This window comes from Lonchura striata, chromosome 3, assembly GCF_050655825.1.
Source record: "Lonchura striata isolate lonStrDom1 chromosome 3, ASM5065582v1, whole genome shotgun sequence".
Lineage (NCBI taxonomy): Eukaryota > Metazoa > Chordata > Aves > Passeriformes > Estrildidae > Lonchura > Lonchura striata.
Window position 1 is genome coordinate 51702608 of NC_140705.1, and position 20885 is coordinate 51723492.

Genomic DNA, 20885 nt, shown 5'->3' on the forward strand with positions numbered 1-20885 from the left:
GATGTGGCCACTCATCCTCAGAACTCTTGGAAGTGATTTCCCTAGAAGTTTTCTATGAGAGGACATGTAACACGCAGAGGGGGTAAAATCAGGGTCTGAAATAGCCACTGTGCTACTTCAGTTGTCCTTCTTAAGACTCTGAACTGGATGTGTCTGCCCTTGATGTGCAGTTTTTTCCCCTGTTGTTCTGGAAGCTATTTTTGGGTTTCTGAATGGCTAACCTTACCCTGTAAGGTGAGCGTACGTCTTTGGTTTTGAGCAGGGTGTGGGTGCAGGATGAAGTCTGTAGCTTTGACTGAATGCATGGAGGCAGAAACTGGGCTTGCAGCGGCCACGCTGCACGGGAGCCCGCAGTCCCACAGCGCTGGGCCCCGCACGGCCGCAGCTTCCCGCAGCCAGCCGCATTCCTGGCCCCACGCGTTCCCCGGCTGCCTCCTGTGCACCGTGCTGCTGTCAGTGGGGCAGGAACACTCGTGAGATCTGAGCCAGCGGTGACTGTTTGCTCAGCCTATAGGTTTGTAACCCATCCCCGTCAGTGGATTATCTGGAGGGCACGGAGGCATGCCCGTGTGAACCAGAGATGAAGCTGATCTGCTGAGATGTCATGTCTTAGGCTTGAAAGCAGCCTGACCAAATGATACAAAGTTCACCTGGCATTGTCAGTTGCAAAGCATGTGATAGGGAGTTCAAGCCCTTTTACTTTGTTTTTTTCCAATCAAGTTTTTATTCACTGGAAAGAAGGAAAGTTTTTGCAATAAAAAGATCTAGGCGAGTACAGCTGGTTGTTCCAGATTCACAGCATTTGAAGACAGTTATACGTGCAGATGAGGATTGACTAAAATGTCTTCATGGTTTGCTTTTTGAAGAAGCAAATATGAAGTGCATATAGTTGCAATATTTGTCTGTAAGATGATAAATCCTTATCAGCTTCTTTCATGTTTCAAGAGGACAGTATGTCTGGAGAATTTGGGGCAGGAACAGGTAGATGGACAAATGATTCAGGAGTAAGGCATGACTTAGCTGGAGCTGGGAGGCTTCTAGGAAAGCATGGGTAGAAGGATAATAGGCAGTTTCTAAGATGTGGATATTTCTGATAGGAATGGTAGAACATAAAAGGCTATTGCTAGCATCTCTTTGAAGTTCTTACTACCAAAAAAATTAACTAATTTTTGGAACGTGAAGTAATTTTGGTTTGAATCTAGGATTTTTATAGGTTCCATGATTCTACAGAATTACAATTAGGATGAATGATAACTTAAGTGAGCTAGTAAATTAGAGAAGAGAGAGCAGAATTCAACAGTCTTGATTAAAAAAAAAAAAAATAAAGCAACCAGTTAATTCTCATTAGTCACAAAATCTAGTTCCTTCATTTACATTTTTAAGATAGAATCAGCAGATAAGGGAAATTACCCTTTAAGTTACAAAAGTCTCTATCGTTGCTGTCTGAGTTGGTCCCCTGAAAAATTAATTTGAATTAAATTTTAAAGTTAATTTGTCAAAATACTTTGTCACTATTAAAATACCTTTGTTTCAGCTCAAGTTAATCTGAGGAATGACAGTAAATAAACTATGGCTCCAGAACTGGATTCAACATCTTTTTTCACATGTAACCTGAGAAGTAAGAATTCAAACTGACAATATAATGTCCCTTTTAGAAAAAAGTGTATGTCTTCTTAAGTTAATATAATATTAGGTGGAGTTCTCTTTCTGCTTTGCCTGCTGTCAGTGCTTAACTGTGAAAGTTTTGAAGTCAAGTGGCTTATAAAGCTCATCAGCAATGGTGTTTTTTCAGATGATTCTGAAAAACAGGACACCTGTAATACAGGAGAATTCCTTGGAGTAAAGGGGTATGTTTGCTCAGTCAGACAAATCTACTAGAATACTTGCCCACTAGAAAGCTTTTATTTTTTAATAGCCCAGTTCTCTCTTTTGTGAATATTTGCCCGTCTTTTGTATGAAAAGTGTTTGAAAGTATAGAAAACCAAATCCTGAGATCACTACTGTGGCACAGGGATGCTGGCAGGTGTATCTGGAACTACTTTTACCTTGTAACCTTTACCATGAGTGTTGCAGGTGGAAGGCATCACTTTGTTATGTGGATAAGTTGCCAGTGTAGATAGATGTTTGGGCAAGCAGGGTAAGCCCAGATCAACAGCAAAGAACAAATGCATTTGACCCTCTCAAGAATGTCAGATGCCCCAGGAGTCACAAGCTTCTCTGGAGCTTGCTGAGCTTTCAGTGTCTCTGATTCTTTCAGGGCCACTGAGTGGTCATGTCATGTCTTTGCTTGTGCTTCCCTGCAAAATAAATACATGTAGGTAAGTATAGAAGTTTTCAGGAGGCATTGATTTATCTGTTACAAGTTTCAACAGGTGAAATTCAAATTGGGTGTAATGGAAAAAAGTATTCCCCCATGGATGGTGAAGCATGGTATAGAATGCTCGGAGGCAGCAACATACCCATGCTTGGAAATTTTTTAAGTCTAATGAGATGAGACCTGGAGCAATGTGATCTGTCTGGAGTTATCCCAGCTTGGAGTTAGGGGTTAAAATAGATGACCCTGAGCATCACTTTCAACCTCAATTATTAGACTATCTACAATTCCACTGTGGAACGTGATCTTAGAATGCTGGATGGGGAACTATTTGTGCAGGCAATCAGTAGAAAGATAGCTATAGAACTAGGGCAGCCCTGTGTCATGCTGTGCTGTGGGTATCATGAAAGATTGGTATAAGTTTTTATTCCACATATAGTTTGTGGATATTTTTTTTTTGTTTTTTTTTAAGAAGGAGAAAGCATCCATACTTCTCAAATCATGTACTGTAACAGCAGTGTCTTTCTGGTGTTTATTACAAAATGCCAAATCAATTTGTGATGGAAAAGGGAGTAGAGCCACAGGTGGCCTAAGAGGGAAACCCATCTGGGGAGAGGTCAAACAGAGTTCGTAACTATATTCACTGTGTTGCTTTTATTTTTAATGAAGTTTGGTGCTAAAATATCTACTTCAGCAATAAAACCAAAATATCAGTAAGGGCAAAATTCTCATCTGATATGAAGAAAATTTAAACAAAAAAGAGGGTTATGTAGGAAGTGGTAGTCTGGAAACAATAGTTTCACTCACATTGAATGCTCTGAAACATGCCTCAGAAAACCATTATTGTCTTAAGCCAGCTGCAGTATAAATTAATGCAAGTACTGACTTAGCAGGGGGTTGCTTGCAGCTTCTTTTCATCTGGCACACGAACTGCCCTGGGTAGTGCCCGCTTTCCTGTGCTTGAGAAGGGGGGAAAAATATTCCTTTTTTCCTTTTGCTCATACAGATCCACATCCAGAGAACCGAAGGGTGTGACCACATGACCTGTTCACAGTGTAACACTAATTTCTGTTACCGTTGTGGGGAGAGATACCGCCAGCTCCGCTTCTTTGGAGACCACACGTCAAACCTCAGTATCTTTGGATGCAAATACCGCTACCTCCCCGAGAGACCACATTTAAGGAGATTAGTCCGAGGCTCTGTCTGTGGTGAGTGGATTAATGCTCCTTGTGGAGAGCTGCACAATGAAGTGATGGGGGGATAGGGCAATTGCAGTCAAATTAAAACTAGTGGTTTAAAGGATTGGCTGGACTGGATGTTTTTCACTTATTCAAAAGATGGCTTATTAAATATATTTAAATATATGGCACTTGCCCTCCCTTTTTAGATGGACTGTGTAAGATTAAGTATTGTGTACTCTTCTGATAGCTTGTTTCCTAATTTTTTTTTTTATAATACATAAGCAAACTGTGAAAGTGCTGTCAATATGCATGTCACTGGCTGTGTTCATTATTCTCAAGGTATATTGGAGAAGTGGGTCAGAGAAGAAACCTTATTTAAATTAGCCTTGGTATAAGTCTGTTTGAATAAAATGCTCTTTGGATTTGAACCTGATCTGAGTAGAAAAACTCAAGGTTTTTCCATATAAGTAGGAGGACACTTTTAACTAGTAGCTTTAGTTCAGATAAAATCAGCTTGAAACAAAATACAACTTATATACATTAATTTTGCTCACAAAAGAATGATGCTGAAAATGTATTTTTATTAAACCAAAAGGCACTCATAATTTGCTTTTGAGCCAGATATGTCTCAACCTATAGAAGCACAAGATAATAGACTCGTATATTTTGTGATGTCTTTCATATATGTGAAGTTCAGTCATTGTAGTGAGTTTACAGCATATAAGGCAACCTATAATGTTACAAGAAATGGATGTATTAACTGTCAAAAAACAGGTACCTGTCAAGGAAAATAGAACTTTCCATACTTTGAATTAAGACATAAAAATTGGAGATGACTTGTAGCTCACCTAGAATGAGGATATGTTTTGAGCTTGATTGTAGAGGTAAAGGCAAGAGGCAGAACATGTGGGGAAAAGCAAACCTGAGTGTCCTGAGCCAGACATGTTCCAGTAAGAAAACTAGGTGGTTTCTAGAGTAACATAAGATCTGACACACAAGCTTGTAGACCTGGGAATGAAAATGCCAGTCTTGCTGCTCTGCATTGTGGGAGATTTGCAAACCTAGAATGCTTGTTTTAAAAAAGTGGCAATATGTCATCCAAGCCCATTAGTTTGACCTTAGGAGCTTGCAAGGCTTTGTAACAAACTTTGAGAGAAGTGATTTAAAGATACAGAAATAACTAGAAAGGAGATAAAAATTGAAGATGATTGGAGGTGCCTACTCTGAACATTTTGTAGAGATGAATTGCAACACACCAGAAGATCTAGTCTAGATGAAAGACATTGCTGGCATTAGGGCACATAAATATAAATGTTTATTAAAAATTTGGGCTTAAACTTCAAGAACTGTTTCAAAGCACTTAGTAAGATTTCAGAAGAGCATTCAGCAATAGCCACAATGGCAAACAATGTAAGCTTTTTTTTAAATAGATCTTGTTATATTTGGTGTAATCAGTATCTGCTGTAGCAACAGATTGTACTCATAGACATTACCAAGTCAGTGCTGTTCACATGCAGAATCATGGGTAACCTTATTAGAATCATAGAATAGTTTGGGCTGAGAGTGACCTTTAAAGGCCCCCTGCAATGAGCAGAGGCATCCTCAACTAAATCAGGTTGCTAAGAGCCCTATTCAGCCTGGTCTTTGGATATTAAAACTCCATGGTAAATATGTGTATGCTCATACTTACAGGATCACACATAGTTAAGGTATAAGATAATTTTATTTTCATCTCCTATTTGCAAGTGTACTTGTGGTTTGCATTAATTAATAAACCAAGAAAGATTAGCAAAGCTCAAAGCCTCAGATTACATTTCTCATAGGGTTTTCTGTTAAAAAATTCTCTCCAAAACTCCAAAATGATGTATTTTCTTACAAGAATGGTCATCTGAATAGAGATAAAGGTATTTGAATCTGTCAGCACATGTAGTAAGTGCCCATGTTTTTACAATAGCTTGTTAACACTCAAGTTGACAAGAATTCAGAAAATTCTTCATCAGTACTTATGACCTTAAATTGCCGTCATTTCTACAGCTCTAGATTTGAATATTGATCCTGATACTCTATTAATAACTACCAAAATACTCCAGAGACCTAACAGAACTTATACATGAAAATAAAAAATGAAAATATTTAGAAATTTGCCTCAGATTTGAATTTGGGAATCGACCTCACAGGTCTTCTTCCATTGCAGTAAGTTTTGGCTGTGACTTGCGTGTGTGAGCCAGTCTAGGTTTTTGTACTCTTTTCCACACAAGTGTATGTTTGGGTTTTCACATTGGTTTTTAAAAATATGTTATATTGCTATAAGATTGTACCTCCTGACCTTTTTCCTGACCTTTTGGAGAAGATATAATCCTAAACTATGATACAGTTTGCTTGTGGATTATGCCATTTGCAATGCTGGAAATTTGCTAGGATCATCTTATCTTTGTAAAACAATTCAACAGAATTGATCTGTGGCTGTTAATTTGGCTTGTATAAAGGTCTGCCTAATGGATCTGTCCCCAGCAGTGGACAGTTAGAAATAAAATCTCACTCCCTGTTTGTTTCCAGTAATCAATGCTTTAGACACTTTCTTAGTTAAGGTTTGTATCTGAACCTTTGCATTACAGCCCTCAGTGGATGGATTCTTCACTAGTTTTAACAGTACTTAAATTTAATTTTTCCACAACATTTCTGGTAGAGGCTCTAGGATTTCACTATGTGAAATTGTCATGTGGACAATGTCCTGGATTTTTTTGATTCCTGATAATTTCATCGTCTACTTTTGTTATCATAGTATTGAGCAAATAATAATAGCTTGCTGGCCTTTTCATATAGTTCTTTTATGGACTGTCCATCAGATTCTACTTTGTCATGATATTTGAATTATTTTTTTTGTTTTATTTGTGTTGAGATGAAGCTTACTAGTCTTAATCACTTAAGATCAAATTTAAAACCCAAAAATGTTGAATTCCAGTTAGGGATCACACCCAGGCTCAGGAAGATCCCAGTAGCTAGAACTGAAAATACAAATATGTAAATCCTTTATCAGGCAAAAGAGGAGCATTATCATCAGTAGGTATTACTGCACAAGCCTGGGTTTTGGTTCTGTTCTTCTGAAAGTCAGCAGAAGAAGAGATGGTATCAGAGATGCCATTAAAAGTATTTTAGTAACATGTACTGAGAAACAAAGGTTGGATTTCCTGTGGAAAAATGCTTCTGCTAGTTAGCTAAGTAGTGGAAACGAAAGGAATGTTACTTGGCTATGTGGGAGACTGGTGAGGAGTTGTTAGATATGTGGGGGTTTTGTATGACTTTTTACTTTATTGCTGTGAAGAAGAAATACTTTAATAAATGTGTTTTTGTAGCTATGTGGAATGATTTTTTTTTTTTTTTTGGTTGTTTCTAAAATCTGGCTAGGTGGAGTGTGCAGAAAGATCACTGAATGGCAGGCTGGCATGCTGCTATGATTTCTGTTGAGGAGCATGTGTATACGGTTACAAACTGCTCTGCAGTAAAAAATAAGGGAAAAGTATCTATGGCAGCATAATTTTAAACTTGCTTTTCTTCATAAAACAGCTGTTATGTTAAGGTGATAGTAATCATGGGGAGAAGAAAACCTGAGAGCAAAAGTGATTTCTGACATTTCTTTCCCTTCTTTAGCCAGCATGGTTTTTAGAGAAACTGTCCTGTGACCAGTACAGTGGATATATTACCCTAAAACCTGTAACTAAACCCAATGTTACGCAAGGGAAAAGTATTCCCTCATGTTTCCTGAAATACTTCATTATTTTGCAGAAAAATGTGGTTCTCTGTATCACAAATAAGGCAACCCCTCTGAGACACCTGCAAATACGGTTGTGTTACCACAAATGTCTGCCTATTCATGCTGGGCCACCCAGTAGGGAAATTGTTTACAATTAATTTGAGTGCAATTGTACAAAAGTTCTGTTTCAATTGTTTTTTGTTAAGTTACCCTTAAAAGCTAGCCTGGGACAACAACAAACTGGCTGTCATAGCCTACTGCTGACATGACCACATGGGCTAATGACCCAAGATTTTATTCAGCTTTGAGACAGGCATTACATTTGCTCTCTGTCTCTCAGTCTCAGAGCTAACAGACATAGGAGGCTTAGTGCCTGCAGCAAACAGCCTTAGTTTCAGTGACATTTCTTGGTGTGTCATGATTCCCTCTATGATAAAGAGCCTCATAATCTTTTACACTATGACAAATTATGTTTACCAAACTAAAATTAGATATAAAATAGTTTTCAATTCTGACATGTAAAACTTGAGTATTTTGTAATTGTTTCATAGAATGCAGATAAAAACCATTGGAGCAAATAGTACATACCCACTGCTTTGCCAGTGATTGCTGCTGTTTGTACTCTTCCTGATGGCAACATTTGCAAGCCTAGCTCACCCTTCTGTTGTTTGTTAATTTTAGTTTACAAAGGCAGAGACATATTAAGGATTTGAATGTGATGGATATTTAAGTAGAAAAAGTATTTGTTTTGAAATTTGGGCTTTAGAAATGTTAACTAAAAGAAGATACGGTCTCACAATGATGAAGTAATTATAAGATAAATTATAAAATACAACTTCACAGTACTCGTAACTTCATAATCACAGGCAGAAGGAAAGACACTACTCATGCTTTATTTCAGCTCTTTGTCAAATGTCAGTGAACAAGTTCTTGAATTAGCTCAGGAACTGTTCTGTGTGTCTGAAAAGAAGTTATTCCAATTGAAGGCTAGCTTAGCCCTTCCCATAGACTGTTTCTGTGTAATTAGTCACCAGCTCAGTGATGTAAGTTTTTAATAATTTTGGTACCAAACATAATCTTCTATCGTTCTAATTACATGGCTATTAATGAAGTAAGAAGTTCATACCTTAAGCTCTAATATTTTACAAGCTTTACTTGTAAAGCTTGTAAATTGCTGAAGACTCTGATAATGTTTTAAAATGTTTTTTATTTCTTATTTTTGTCCTTTCTTGAGTTTTTCCACCACTTTATATTCATTCTTCTGACTACACTTGAATAATGTGTTTGACAAATTCTGTGTGTATAGAACACAGCTCAGTGGAGTCCCAGGAAGGTATTCCATTAGGATCCCTAGCAACTAGAGTAATACAAATATTTGCCAGGTTTTTTTTTCTTCTAGGAATTAATATTTCCCACCCACTACACTCCCATGAAATTTAAAAGCTATCAAAACAGAGCAAGAAAAGGACCAGTTCATTTAACTGCTGTAAATATTTCCAAAATATTTCATTTTTCCTTCAGACTGCTCAAATTAGTTCTCAGGTTATGGAAAGGTTTACCTCATTATTGAATGCAGTAATCCACTTACTGAAATCTGGTATGAGTGACTTGAGGGAGGGAAGAGAGAGGTAACAAACTCAATTTTTCTCCCATTCTAGAGGTGACCTTTCAAACACATACCTAACTTAGAGATTTGCAGAATTTCAAGTCCCTGCTCAGACTGCTGGTGTATCAGTAAAAGTGCCTGCCCTCCTGCATTTTCATACAGCTCAGTTAAGGGATGTCTTTGACCCAACTGCTCAGCAAACAGAGCCAGGGAGATGCTTCCATTGAAAGTGTGCAGTGCAAGGAAGATAGCTTGGGTTCTGGTTCAGTTTCAAATTCACTTTTTCAGCAAGACCCCTGCCTTCACTATGTGAACTTCTACAAATCATGAACTCATCAGAAAGTAAAGAATATGAACATGATTTATTTGTTCTTGGTCTTCTGCTCTAGCAAGTATGCTGCTCAGCATCACTGCCCTACTCATGTAAGAGCCACAAAATATCCTTATAAATGTAGATCCAAAATAGACTTGTCTGTGGTTTGACTTAGACCTAAATCACAGCTGTACATGAGCACTTCACTGTAACCTTTTAAAGTGAGCAGAAATGTATTTAAAGGTGATGGTCTCATCACCTTGAGCTAACCTAAACTTTCCAAGATGCTAGTTTGCTTGGCATCTCTCCAGGCTGATTGCTGTGCAGTAGGATTCCGGAGAAGCCAAATTATAGTAGCTTTATAGCTATCATGTTCCTGTCGATGCTTGAGGGATTTCAGAATGGAAACAGAAATAAATGCAAGCTGTTAATGTATGAAATAAGCTGTGCTCAGAGAGTTGTTGTGGGTGAAGAGGGCAAACAGAAATGCGTATAGGGAGCTGACTGCATGGTGATAGTTCCTGGGTGAATTTGTAGGATGAAATTACAAATAGGAATCCTATTTCTAGAGGTAAAAATATTATTTTTAAAATAATTAAAATATTTTCTGATATTGAAACATTTATGAATTGTTAGAAAGGAAAAAAGAAAACCTTCTTTGAACTATTTAATGAATTTTGCATTTCAGCTGGAAAACTACTTATTACACCCCTAATATTGGTTCTGGGACTGGCACTGGGAGCCGTAGCTGTTGTAATAGGTAAGAGTTACATATGTGAATGAAACTAATCCTGATTATGCAGTTACTTTCTCTAGATAACATCTCAAAGACATGGTGACAAAGTACAGATTTCAGATGCTGTTTTAGTATTAAGCACATTACTTTTTTCTAAAAAAAGGTGGGTTTTTTTTAATTTATGCTTACTATCTCTATTTTTGTTCCCAATTATTTAATTTTCCAAATAAATGTCTTTAACTGCTGTAGATAAACTAGCAAAAAGTCCAGAGTAATTTAAACATAATCCTGGGGGCTGACTGACTTGGACCCAGCCTTATAATCGCCCTATTGAATCACAATTTTATAATCTTGGTCATGTGTATGATGAGATTTTTAGGGAACTAAGGCTTAGTCCCAAGAACTCAGCTTGAAAATGCAACAGCAACAAAGCAGCAAATTGGGATGAGTCAGTCTCAAAACATGATCCAGTGTGAAGCCTGCCAAATTGTATTCCATAACAAAAACTGGTACTCTGAACTCACTTGATTACAGTATCAGAGCTCTGTTAATGTGGTTGTGTTAACGTGGACAGATATTTTAGCAAAGCTGCTCTTTGCCTGGCTCAGCTGAGTTTTCCCACAGGAAGGAGATTAGCTGTGACAACAAGGTATAATTTTGCTCATGTGAGTGCATATCCACTCTTTATATTGGCAGCAATATGTCATTGAGGGATCATGCTGCTTCACAGCTTTTCATCAAACTGCTTATTCCACTGAGAACTTGCAGTGCATGCCCAGCCCTGAGGTGTGTTGGGATGTGGCTCCTTTATTTTGATGTAATAAAGCCAAAATACACCAGGATAGCTATATTAATAAGATTGGAAGTAACCAACCTGTAACCAAAATACTGTTACAGCTTTTCTTGACTACATCTGGCCAAATAAGGAATATATATATTGCTGCAATTTCTGTATTTAGACCAACCATCTTCACTGAAGAGTGAGCAGTGCTTATCTTAAATATCTATTCAATAGCATTTTAATGCCAAAATTTTAAACAATAAAGGCTTCTTAGTGCCAGTAAATCTTATTCTGGTCTGCAATCTGGTATAATCTATGGTGAGTGAAAAAATCCACTTTTTTATATACTAAAAATCAAGAGGGTTTTGCAGTAATATAGTAACAACATTTGCAATAATAATCAGAATGCCATTGAAGTCTCATCCTAGGCTTGGCTGTGTAAGATATGATCAAGGCCAGCAGTTTGAACAGTTCCAAAAACATTGATTATTTATAGGAAAGTTTTTGTTTTGAGGTAATTAGAGCAACATTTGCTGCCAACCACTATTAGAGTAATTTTAGTTACATAGCTGAAAGCCATACTGCACCATTTACAAGGCTATTGAGCAAAGCAACAACCCTGTGATTGTAGTAGTCTTTTGGTCTATACTGTTACTGTAGTGTTGTTTGAAAAGAAAATCTTTGGCCATTTCAGTCACCTGGTGGCAAGAGAAAAAGGAAGATTCTTCTTATTTGGGTTTGAAAGAGTATAGACTATTTGACAAACTTTTTTTCACCTGAATGATTGTGATGTATTTATTTATTTTTGTTTCTACAGCTTTCTCTCAAAAGACCTAAGAATAAATAGTACTCTGTCCAGGCAAGGATAAACACTTGATATTATTAAAGATAAACATTTGGTACTACTTCACAGTAGATGAGGATGCTTGTAAAAATAAATAAAAAGTAAAACTATAATGTGCTGTCTCTATTGCATGTGAATTTGATTGAAAACTAGCTTACTTACATCAGCTTTAAGTTTAGATCTAAGAATTTCCAGAGTGCTCTTAACAGTTTTGTGTTTGTAACATATAGCAAACAGCATGATTCAAAATTAATTTGTCAGAGGTGAGTGTAGGGTTAGCAGGAATTTGTTGTAATGGAAAGAGTAAGTGTAGTTTAACTCATTATCAAAGACACTGGTTGTTGCAAGCTAGTATTTTATTCTGCTTATCCAAATGCCTGGTCTAAATTCTCCCGAGAAATGAAAAGCTCTCTGATTACATATATCTAAAGAATATAACACATGCACAAAGGATTGCATTTAATTATGTATTTTTTCATGTTTCCTTCTTTTGGCAGGTTTATTTGTGTTTCCTATCTATTGCCTTTGTAAAAAGCAGAGGAAAAGGTCACGGACAGGTATGCCCTGGTGAGGATGGACATTACTCGCCTGAACTGAGGTGGTCCTGCAAGGGCTATCCGTGTTTTGTGCAACCGAGCAATACAGTGCTGGTTACAGCATCAAAGCCACCGCCCTGGAAGAAGGATGGGGGCTCTCCTGCCATCTTCCCTCAGCTGAAAACACTACTGCAGACCAGAAAGCCTCTTTGCTCCGGTGCACTCTCAACCAGATGGGATCCCTGGCTGCTGCTTTTTAAATGTTTTTGGTTGTGGTTTTTTTGAGTTATTACTTTGGGGGGGGTTTTGAGTCTAAGTTTCTGAACCAGACAATCCAAGTCTGTATTGTAGCCACAACTCTACTACCGATTTGGCCTGTGAAGAAAGCATTTAACTGCTAACATGTGCTCGTTTAACTTCAATGTCGGCCTTTAAGGTGGAAATGCTTAGAAGTGTTTGGACTCTTACTGTATACTGAGCATACTACTTTTGGTATTAAAAACTACTTCTGTAAATAACTTCCATCACACAGCATTCTGTTCAGCATACCGAAACCCCATCACATGCCAGAGCACGACAGCTGGTTATCTTCTGAGTCCTCCTGCTAGTGGAGTGCACATTGCCACTGCCAAACTGCAGTGCCTCAGAGGGAAATACCCTTAGTACTGCATGCCGAGATACTTAAGAATATGGTGATTGGTTTCACTTCAGTAATTTATTTATGACAGTCTATTAATATTAATGGCAGAGGGTGTGACAAGATTTCTTACAACAGGACTTCATTTTTAAATTCTCACAGTACAGAAAAATCTGAAGGGTTTAGATAACAAGATGTGTCAGTGGCCTGATCTGTCCCAAGATATCCCTGAAATGTGTCTTCAGGGAAGCTGGAAACCTGCTCTTTTTTTTTTTTCTGACTTGGAGTATGATAACACATGCTACACACTACCTGTGTGAGGATTGACTTGATGAAATTTTATAACATAAATACCACATTTTATTTGTTTGTTCCCTTGAGTAGGCTATTACTACATAAGTCTTGGAGTATCCACTGATGTCTTATGAGGAAAATCTGTGAATCCAGGGTAAGGGAAGCAATCATAAATTCTTAGGAGACCACTTCATTCTTATTTTCTGCTTCCAGCATTTCTCTTCCTGTCACGTGACAGAAGAGAATAGCTATCTTTGCTCTTTTTTCTTAAGTTCAACTGTTTGCTGCCAAACCTCTTTCTCAGTGCATCATGACAAAAACAATGTAATTCAGCATAAGGAGTCAATTAGTGAGAATTTTTACACTTCTAATTTTAATCCAAATCTATCATACAAGTATCACTTAAAAAGCTAGAATAAATTTGTTGAGACAGAACACTGAAACAATAAAGAAAGGAGCTGAATTTTAAAAAATCTATTTCATTCAGTAAAAATACAAGCTAATCTTAAAGAAGATTGGATTTGTACTGTGAAGGTACTTTTCGGTTTGTGTGTTTGAAGATACACATATATTTTTATATATATGTTTGTGTATATATGGGGAAAGGGGAAGCAGGAAGATGGAAAATGTCCTTAAGAGTCTACTGACTTCAAAATTTAGGCTTGCAAAAGACATACCACTTAAGGGGATGTACTTTGTACCACTTTCTTTGAAAATTGTTGTTAAATCTGAATCCAGTTGTATTTTTTAAGCAAATAATGTTCTGCCCCACCAACATAATACTGTTACAAGATACTTTTGACTTTGAAGCCTCAGTGGAAGAAGCTGATAACTTTTGTTTACCTGGAAACAGAAATATCAGTTTACCATAGTTGGCTAGTATGCTTGTTTTCTGTCAGCTTCTGGTTTTGTTTTCTTGCATTTTTTTTTTTCTTCAAGCACACCATAGAAGTCAATAACTATTTAATAATTTCCATTTGAATTTAAGGGCATGTTTACCCTGTTATCCTAAGAGTAGAAATAGTACTTTTCAAAGATTTTCAAATTAAGAAGGGAAAAATGATGTCTAGAAATAAAATTCAAAAGCTTATTGTCAATGCAAATTCACATGTTATTTAGACTTATTTTCTTCTGAGACACATCAGTTTTCTATTTGTGTTCTGTATGAAGCTGGAAGCTGCCTTAAATTGGTCTTGGGTTTGAGTGGTTTTTGAGGCTATACATATCAGTTGTCTTTGGCTTACTCAGGGATTTTTATTCCTCTCTTTAAATGTCAAATAATGAAGATATTTTTGTATTATTTAGAAAAACCTTCAGACCTCAGAGAGCAAGATATATATAGATAGATTTGGGTTTGCAATGCAGTCTATAATTTGTTGTCAAACTATTCCCCTTGAGAATATTTTAGTACCTGAGATTATCTTTACTTAACTACACAGTGGATTAATTTCCTTTCTTTTCCTGGTTCTGTATAAATGTGAGAGATATTCTTACAGTCTTTGTAGCTGTTTTCACTCTGCCATGTTTGCCTTTTTCAGTTTTTAACTAGAGTTCAGTAAGATCTGAAACTAAGATACTAGAATAAAAAACATAAAACAGAAGATAAAAGGGAAGATAATAGATCTGCACTTATTTCTATTCAGACAGTACGTCCTTGTGGGTGGAGAAAAGGAACATACAACTCAGCTTGTACATTATCATTATATCTAGGCCATTTTGATTTTGTCAGAACAGATTAAATCAAAGGGAAATGGTTCTATACGGAGCAGAAAGAGACATCTTTGACCTTGTAAAGATGAGCGAGTCTGTGAGTTTTCTGTAGAGAAAAAGGAATTACAATACTTTTTGCAATTAATTATTTTGTAATTGCAAGGAATTACAATAATTTGTTCTGTAGAACAGGATAAATGTTCAAGAACCAGTCATAATAGGGATATGGAAGTCTTTTTCTGTCTGTATAAAAATACTACCACTTGAAAAGTACATAAATACAATTTTTATAAATCTATAATGTAACCTACTAAAGCACGAGAAGTAGCTCAGTACAAAGCTTTATATAGTTAAACATTAGCCTTTAAGCAACTCATCACAGCAAACTTACATGTATCAAAGTCACGTCATTTGTTTTAAAACCATTAATTTATTCATTTGAAAGAAACTGAATGAACTTTATAAGGAAATTATGTAAGTGTATTGCGTTTTCTGTAACTACTCAAAAGAAACCATTGGGCTGTTTTACTCCATGTTTATTAGCAGAAAACTTCATCAGGCAGCTATATTAACCTGCTAAGGCAGATTCCACACTACTGTATGCTGATGGTTGTGGTCATTGTGTTTGCTTTTGCGACAGTTGATATTTAAGATTGTTTATCTTCGTGCAAGGATGTTGCTTATCAGTGCCTGTGTTCAGACTAGGAAATGCTTAAATCCATTCCACACCAGCCTTCTGTTTCAGGCTGCCTGGGGCTGGATTTGGCTGTGTGCTCAGTCCTGTGTGCAGGCACGCAGTCAGAGCTGGGGCTCTCCCCATGGTGCCATGGCTGTGTGTTCCCCATCCTGCTCCTGCTGGAGGGCTGGCTGGACACACCACCCCCCAGGAGCTGTTCTCCCTTTCTCCACTCTGCAGAATTTAGTTGTATTTCGGTAGTGGGGTCAAGTCCCAGGGCCTTATCAGCAGCAGGATTGTTTTCTGACCTGTGGCATCTCAGAGCATAGTTAGGTATATGTACACAGTTTATCCAGGAGCTTGTGACTAGAAAATAATTGTGCTTTTCCTTATGTAAGTCTATTAGCCAGTGAGGGTAATAGGCTGAGTAGGAACACAAGCAAGAAGCAGAAAAACAATTACAAGTAGCTTTGTGCTGAGCTGACCCATCAGGCTCATTTCTATACAAAAAAGTCAGTGAGTCTTCAGTTCTTATCACCTTTATAATAAACAGCATATTCCTACCTGTTCAGTGTCACCAAAGTACAGTGCACTTTGAGTGATCTATTATCTTCCTTTGAGGCAGTGCAAATGTGTAAGGGAAGATTTTGTGTTTGGTTTTGATGCTTCTAATGCTGACTTCGTAACTCTTCCTGGTGTGTTAAGGGTTTTTGTAATTTACACCTATTTATTAATTATAAAAGTTTTACTTTATTAAAAATACTAATTTGCAGGGACTACTGTCAATTTTAACTAGAAAGCATTTTGGATCACCGTCAGGTATTCTTTTTAGCCAAGAGGCTTTTGGCTCTTCTAAAGACTGTCACAGTTTGTGTGATGTTAAATGGTGTGTAGGTGGGGCAGTAATTCTGCCAGAGGATACAAATTCACCAGTGGTGGAATGGTTTCTTATGCCAGTTAGATTTGAGAAACTGTTTAATATTCAGTGGCCAAATGGATTGCCATGTAAATTCTTGGTTGGTTTGTTAGATTTTTTTTTTTTTTAATTCAATTGTGTTATTTTGTTTCTTGAGCAAACCTTACAATCATAATTTTTGGTATGCTAATTGTACAGGTTCAAGTTGTGGATAAGAACCACAGATTGCTGTTACTATTATAATCTATATTAGATCTCTGCTGATGGAAAGAATCCTACATGAGGAAACTATTACATAATTTCTTACTTTCTTTTAATTTTTAAGCCTTATAGTTGTAGTGAGTCAGCTTCATTCCTGACATCAGTCACAGCCCCATTAAACCAGAGAAAACTATTTTTATGCCAGTGTGGAATTTGGTCACAAATACTCTTATAAAAACATCTGGAAGCGTGTTGATAGCCATGGAAAACCTGGTTCACTTCTTAAATAATGTGAGCTACTATGGAGCTACTCCTATCATTACAGAATGATGCTAATGGGTTTAGTCAGCACAGGAGAGGGAAGAAGTTGGGAAGAATTTCCAAACAACATTCTCATTAGAGCAGATTGTCAGGAGAGGAGATACTAGCTTCTAATATAATAAAGAAACCTTAATGCTTTCAGTCACTAATAAAATTAGGAACAAAACCCAAAGACAGTGTTAAATAGCATTTCTTCAAATTCTGCTTTCTTCAGTGTAACAAATAGCAGCACACTGCAAGAAATGGAATTGCAGCTGTTCAGTATTTTTGGGACTTAACACTCAAACTTGAGGGTGCACAACATCTAAAAAGTTATCTTGCTAATCTGTTGGGTAGTTTATCTTGCTATTGTTAATTGAAAAGCCAGCTGAGCCTTGATTCTATTGAAAGTGTTTTCACTGTTGTTACAGCTTGAGTACTTAGCACTCCAAAACATTTTTGTAATAAAACTAACAAATGCATTTGCTTGCAGACTGAAGCTTCCTCTCTGATTCTTCCTTACCTTTGTGTGCATACGAGTTCAGGAACCATATGTTCTCTCTGCAGTAAGGAGCAGACTGCACATATTAGGCAGTTATTCACTGATGCTTCTCTTCTCTTGGCCTAGTAGTGAAGTGCCATAAGGTAGGGAAGTGAAAACTGATCTCAGAGTGCATGCTCTGATTTCAAAGTTTAAAATACGTAATAAGTTTTAATTACTCCATAACAAAAAATAAATGCATACATTCTGAAACATAATTCCAACTGTTAATTTATAAATCTGTCTGTATAACACAATAGCCATAATAGTGATGCATTTATTAAAATACGCATATCATGCAAAAGAAAACCTTTTTAGGTGCTTATTTGGCTTATCAAAACATGAAAAATTAATCTGAAGTGTTTGGATAGGTTAAAGTCAGAAGCGAAGCTTATTGTGTAAAAGTATTTGTTTAGCATTAATATGAATTTTGCACGTCTTAAACACAATTGCATGCCAACCCCATTCAGTTCTCACCTTGTTGAAAATTTGTCAGACTGAAAACAGTATTTTTCACAATTTTAACTTACTGTCACAGAGCATGACGTTATTAACACAATGCCACATTTACCTCATTTTTAGAAGGAAATATATTTACAGAATTCAGAGAAGCTGTTCAGGTCTTTTAAACCTGTCCTGTAAAACTATGATGCAGTCAGAAAACATCTTCATGCCTTATGCAAGCTCTGGGTGAGCAGATGGATTCAATCTTTAGTCATGGGCTGTGTTTTTGCATAAAAAATGGACTCTTAAGAGTTTTACATATCAATTTGCATCCTGCTGCTTTGTGTCAGAAATTGCAAGGACAGGGATAGATTTACATTTCACTGTTTACCATCTCATAATAAATTGTTTACCATGTTTCCATTGTTACACACTTTGTTTCTATGTGCTCCTTCTCGTTCTAAATTTCATAATTTGAAACTGACTCGTGAAAATGGTGGATGATCAAATTTGCCCTGTAAAATGTGATCTCATAAGAAGTTGCTTCATTAATGCTTTGCTGAGATATAAGCAAAATAATAATTTTGTTGTATTTACTCAAAAGCAAGATGCTGAAATCTATTTTTCTTCAGGGCTTTTAATTTTGAATTTTTTAAAAATTTACTTAAACAGCACAGTCTTTGTTACATAACTAACCATCTGAGTACAAAATAACATTTTCGGGTATTTGTTAATTTGTTAATTCTTGTCACTATGGTAGAGATGAGAATAGTGTTGAAAAAAAAAAAAAAAATCTCCGAGGAGTACAAGCTGAATTTAATTCCATGACAGTTCAATGAGATGTCTTCTCTTGCCCCCATCTCTTGTTTTGTGTATTTTAGGGTGAAGGGTTCCCTTTAAAAGAGGTTTAATTTGAATGGCAAGGAATGAGGGTAGTGAGATAATAGATCACACCCTTTTTAGAGTACAGGCACAACTAGGGTGCTGGCCAGACACTGTGGATTCATTTAAAAAGCAATTTCTAATTCTGCATTTGGGCAGCATGCAAGCTAGATGCATCAGTGATGGGAGCTTTTTGTGGTCTTTTATGGGATGACTAATAATTTTAAAAACTGGAGGAATGCAATGCCCATGAAATCAACACTTGAATTCCAGTATTTAGTGTTTTGTATAATGAGGGATTTTAAATGTGTAAGTGCCTTATTGCATGAAACAAATGAAAGGGGTTCATACCCCTGAACACAGCAATGTGGGAATTCCTGTTCTGTGGACTCCTACAGTTACATTAAGCCAAACTAATGAGTATTGGTTTATTGAGAAAGTTGACAAATATTGTATTAGGGAAGAAGTTAGCCTATCATAAAAGTAATATGGCATACTTATTTTAATTCTGATTATCTCATTTTTGTGGTTTTTTTTAACTTGCTCTTTGCCCCCATCCCTCCTCCTGACTGCTGTCTTCCTTCAGACTTCTGCAGAAATTCATCATAGGTTGTTAGAGTAAGTCTGGCTCCTCCAACATAAGAAGCCATGAGTTTTCAACCACTGAAAGAAATGCAGCCTGTTGGAGAGGAGAATTAAGCACAGCCTGTTGTGGCTGTACCTGCCAGCTCAGGGGCTCACTCCTGCCTTGTTCACAGTAATTGTTGGAGGTGGAAGCACCAAGGAATATGGCACATGGAGGTACACTGCAACTTAAAACAGGTTGAGAGCATTTCACTGTTACCCAGCTGGAACTATCGTGTCCTGTTAATACAAGTTTGTAACTCCTCTGGGGTGGGTATCTCAGTGGACAAAACCATCAATCAAGATGGTGGCGCAGCTCTGGGATCTCTGCCCAGCCCTTCACTGCAGGGTGGGAGGTGTGATCTGGAAAAGTACTACTCATTTTGCCATCTTCTGATAGCTTCAAAATGGGTGTTGTGGGGTTTATTTCTTCTTACTTCCTTTTCCAGAAGACAGTGGAATTTACCCTTTAGGTTCTAAACTTACTAAAGGATCTGTTTGTTCTTACTAACATTGATGCCACTATTATTGAAATCAGGAATAAGCTAATTTCTAAAACTACCTTGAATTTCATGAGCTTATGGTAGCAATTATCTGTCAAAAAATGAAGTATAAAAGGTAATTATCAGAAGGAAATCAAGTTAATGGGGGGGTAAGAAGAAAAATTATGCTTGGAAGGTCTTATTTTTTACAGATTCATGATCACAAGATGGTTTTAATATGTTCCATTTCCTCCACTGAGCATTTATAAAGGAAAACAGGAGAAATTAAGATGAGTATCCCTTTGAACCTTTTTTTTCATGAAACTCTTGAGTTTTTCAGAACTGTAGAGGGGGCTTTTTCTCTACCCTAGAGTTACTAATTGGTAATATAGCTGTCACATACTGTGAACACTTAACTGTAACTGTTTAGTCAGGATTGAGCTTGCATATCTAAAGGTTTTGGTGTTAGGGAATTTGATTTAGAGCCATACTGCAATAAAATTTTAAGTGACTTACTACATATCTTAATGACTTCTATTTCAGCATTATCTCAAGATTTAAAAATGTGATCCATCTATAATTTATTACGTAGAACATGCCATGAGTCAAAATACTCCTTTCACCTTAAGAATTAGTTTATTTTTACTAGTTATTTCTTTAAATTTTTTTCTCTCCTAGAACCAGCATTCACACAACCAAAATGCTGATAAGATTTCCCCAATACCTTTGTCTTGCATTTAGCTAAAACGATATTTTCTGTTGCCTAGTATTGCAACAATGGTATTTTTGCTGTAATATCACATATGCTACCTATGTGGCTGCTTTAGTTCATGTCAATGTTTTGTAAGGATTATTTCTTGCTGCCCTCTTCAGAGTGCCTTTAGGAGATCTAGAAAGATGGTTCATTGAAGTCTTCTGTTGAATCTACCATAGTAATGTCTGATCTTTAAACTTGTCCTGATGAATGTATAACTAAAATTTTGTTCTTTAAAAAGCTATAGTAGACACAGGTTGCATATGCACATGTTCATGCATGGATACAGGGGAAGGTATTCTGCCAATGTTTGTCCTGCTGGACAGGACCTTTCGAAAGTAAGTGAATTTTTTAACAGTTTT

The 20885-nt window shown here is 36.8% G+C and overlaps 1 protein-coding gene across 2 annotated transcripts in view; it reads left to right on the forward strand.

Annotated features, from left to right (window-relative positions):
* Nucleotides 1-20289, forward strand: part of RNF217 (ring finger protein 217) — a 62864-nt gene extending 42575 nt beyond the window's left edge. For both annotated transcript variants that reach the window (XM_085575108.1, XM_021547159.4), the window contains 3 exons: nucleotides 3321-3522; nucleotides 9854-9925; nucleotides 12024-20289. In XM_085575108.1, coding sequence (XP_085431234.1) covers nucleotides 3321-3522; nucleotides 9854-9925; nucleotides 12024-12097 — 348 coding nt within the window. In that variant the 3' untranslated portion in view covers nucleotides 12098-20289. The remainder of the gene's footprint in view (nucleotides 1-3320; nucleotides 3523-9853; nucleotides 9926-12023) is intronic.
* The last annotated feature ends 596 nt before the right edge of the window (nucleotides 20290-20885 follow it).